Raw genomic sequence first — 2,965 nt, 5'->3', positions numbered from 1 at the left:
CCACAACTTCAGGTGCTTAAAGTCTATCAAGGGTTTGAAGCGATTTAGCAGATCCTTTCCTATGAGGAGCGGATAGTTGTTTAGAGGTGAGATGTAGACTGGGTGGATGAGATTGATCGGTCCCACTGTTAGGTGAATTGGGGCCACATGTTTCAGCTGTAGGCCCATGTTTGAGTATGCTTGCAGGTTCAGTTCGCACCTTTGGAGTTTGAAAGTTCCATCAGTTATAGTTCTTTGAATTTTTTCAAGGAGTTCAGTTGACATTAGAGTGATGTCGGCTCCTGTGTCTAGAAGGGCTTCCACTTTGACATGACCTTCGATGGTGATGGGGAGGTAAAACTTTCTCGTTGTACCTTTCTCTGTGAGATTGCCTAGGAGTTGAGGGACTGGCGTTTGAGATGAGATGGGTAGGAGTTCAGGACTGGTTCGGTGTTCTTCGGAGGAGTGGCAGACGACTAGGACAGCACTTTCAGGTGATTGAGTGGTTATATCAGCAGGTGTTTGTTGGAAGCTTCTGTGATCTGACGTGTCATGTGTTGAGTCAGTTTCTGTCTCTTGCTCTGGATGTTTAAAGAAGCTTTCTTGTCCATTTGAAGTTATGACAGTTACAGTGTTCTTGGGGTAAGGAGAAGAGGTGCTGTTCTGTGTGGTTTGTTGGAGTAGGTGGTCGTTGCCTTCTTGTCTGGTCGCTAGTCAGGCCGCAGTGGGTTTCTCTTTCTTTTCCCACTTCCGATCCTCCTTTTTGCGTTTGAAGAACTCTTGCATCATCATTTTCATCAGGTCTTGTGAATCAAAACACGGCAATGTCTCTTCTTCATGTGTAGATTCAGCTTGGGCTTGATCAGTGTGGGATCTTTGTAAGTTCTTTCGTCGATTTGTTGGACTGGTTGCATTAGATTCCCACGAGCCATTTCCTGAGCTTCCTGATGAGGTTGGCTGGCTCCATGATCTCTCCCATCGATTCTCACAAGGTCTTGGATGGTACCAGGATTTTTCCCAGTAGCGTTCAGGTGAGTGTTGTCGTCCGCGTGGTCCATCCCAGCGGTCGTTTCTTTGTGTAGGTCGGGCGCCAAAGTGAAAGTCACGTTCTCTGTTGAATGAGGATGGTCTCCATTCTCTAGGAGGTGGCTTGAAGCTTTCTTGGTGTTGGGCGCCCTCTAGGGTCATTTCTTGACATTGTGTGTTAAAATCAAGAACTGCAGTAGACTTGGTGCCTTTTTCTGACGCCATCTTTTGCTTGCCGTAGGCTTTGTGCGCCAGGTCTCGCAGCTGTTGAGACGTCATTGTTTGTGGGCATGCAAGGACGCCAAGGTGGTGGCTTACCGCAGGATGGAGATTTCTCAGAAAGAGAGTCTTAAAGTTCATGTCCTGCTCCATGTCAGGTTCATTGCGAGCTCCGAAGTATGCTTCTCTAAGCCGGCTATAGTATGCCTGGGAGGATTCATGACGACCCTGTTTTGTCTCCAGGGCGGCCACCAGTCCTTGCTCTGATTCTGGGACTGCAAATTCCTTGATGAGGGCTTGGCGGAGCGATTGGTAGTCATTCTTTGTGTGAGAAGGCTGTCGGTCCAGGAAACTCCGCACTTCAGGGCTGGATGTCGTTCGCAGCACATAAAGTCTGTCTTTGTCAGTAATGTTGGGTCTCATTTCTAAGTGAAAATCGACATCATTCAAGTAAGAGTGGACGTCTTGACCATCTGGCACACTCGGGGTGAATTTGCTGATGTTTCGGGTCAGCTTGTCAAGGTCTTTGAGGTCCATGCCATGTGATGGGTTATGGCTGGCCTTGGGGAGTTCTCGTAGCTTGGGTGTGAAGTAGGTTTCTTCAGAGGGAGCTGGTGAGGGTTTCAAAGTTGCTCCCTCCGCCTTTTTCTCACGTGACGTTTCAGGAACATGGGACCCGGGCCTGCTTAGCAGGGGTGAGGCAGGGGCCCGTCGCGTCCTGGTTGGCTCAGGGCGCAGTTCATAAGCATGTATGAGTTCGTTTTTGACACTGTCCAATTCCTCTTTCATGTCGTCAAGTTGTTGAGTGCGGTAACTTATCTCAGTTCTTGCCTCGTTCAGATGTGTTTCGAGGGCTTTAATTCTGCTGTTCTTGTCTCTGAAGTCCAGCCTTGCCTTTTCCAGTAGCTGCTCGGCGTACTGTAGCTCGTCGCTGAGTTCGGCGCGGGCTGACTTTGCTTGCTCCATTTCTTGTGTGTTGTTAGCTAGAGTTTCTTGTAGTCTAGCAATCTCCTCAGTTGCTCTGGGATCCGTCTCGTTGGACCCTTCCCGTTGATCTTGAGCCTCCAGCTCTAGCTGCTCGATGCGTCGCTGTGCGCGTTTCAGCTCCTGCTGGAGATAGGCGGCTTGTCTGTCGCTCCGTTTGAGGGAGGCGATGAGGGTGTGACTCAGGGAGCCAGTGATCTTTGCTAGCTCTTTGTGTCCGTAGCTCTGACCTGGATCATGTTTCATGATGCCTGTTATGTTGTTGTCCAGTTGGTCTTGTGTCTGGTGTTTGACAGCTTCGGCGGCTTTGGGTAAGAGGCTGTCCGTCACGGCGCTTAGCCAGATTTCCAAGTCCTCCCAGTGACCAACGGGGTCTGTTGGGCGAGGCATGTTTTGATGCCGTGAGGAAAGACCAGACCACTGACTGACACAGACCTGTAGAAAGTAGAACAAACAAACAAAACAAACAAACAAAACCAAAACAGTGGTGTGAGTGTGGTGGTGTCGGGTGTAAGTGGGTTTTGGGTGTGTTGTGTCGAGGTGAGCGTGGTTCTCCCCGCAGGTGGTTCACTGGTGTGCACGCCTCCAGCTAGCGTCGCTATGGAGGAGGCGAGGGGGTACCCACGGGTGTTGTAGCTAGAATAGAGAGAGGAAAGAGGAACAAACACCCACAGCAAAGAACGGCGTAGTCGTCGGCTGCTTCCCCCTTTTTCTAAAGAGAAGAGAGAAAAGAGACAACACAAAAGGAACACTTTGG

The 2,965-nt window shown here is 49.8% G+C and overlaps 1 protein-coding gene across 1 annotated transcript; it reads right to left on the bottom strand.

Annotated features, from left to right (window-relative positions):
- Positions 1–693: 693 nt before the first annotated feature.
- On the bottom strand, positions 694–2,598 carry LOC141341416 (uncharacterized). Its single transcript, XM_073846407.1, has 2 exons — positions 1,933–2,598; positions 694–1,872 (listed from the first exon to the last, which is right to left on the bottom strand). The coding sequence occupies exons 1-2, from the start codon at positions 2,596–2,598 to the stop codon at positions 694–696; spliced, it is 1,845 nt and encodes a 614-aa protein (XP_073702508.1).
- Between the last annotated feature and the right edge of the window lie 367 nt (positions 2,599–2,965).

The sequence above is a fragment of the Garra rufa genome, chromosome 1, assembly GCF_049309525.1.
Source record: "Garra rufa chromosome 1, GarRuf1.0, whole genome shotgun sequence".
NCBI classification, from domain to species: Eukaryota; Metazoa; Chordata; class Actinopteri; order Cypriniformes; family Cyprinidae; genus Garra; species Garra rufa.
The sequence above is the reverse complement of the archived record's forward strand: the minus strand, read 5'-3'. Positions and strand labels throughout refer to the sequence as shown.

Excerpts from the sequence above, each read along its gene's own strand:
- LOC141341416 (XM_073846407.1), bottom strand. The coding sequence starts at position 2,598 with ATGCCTCGCCCAACAGACCCCGTTGGTCACTGGGAGGACTTGGAAATC. Across the intron at positions 1,873-1,932 it reads AGCCAACCAGGACGCGACGG|AAAAAGGCGGAGGGAGCAAC; the intron begins GCCCCTGCCTCA and ends ACGTCACGTGAG.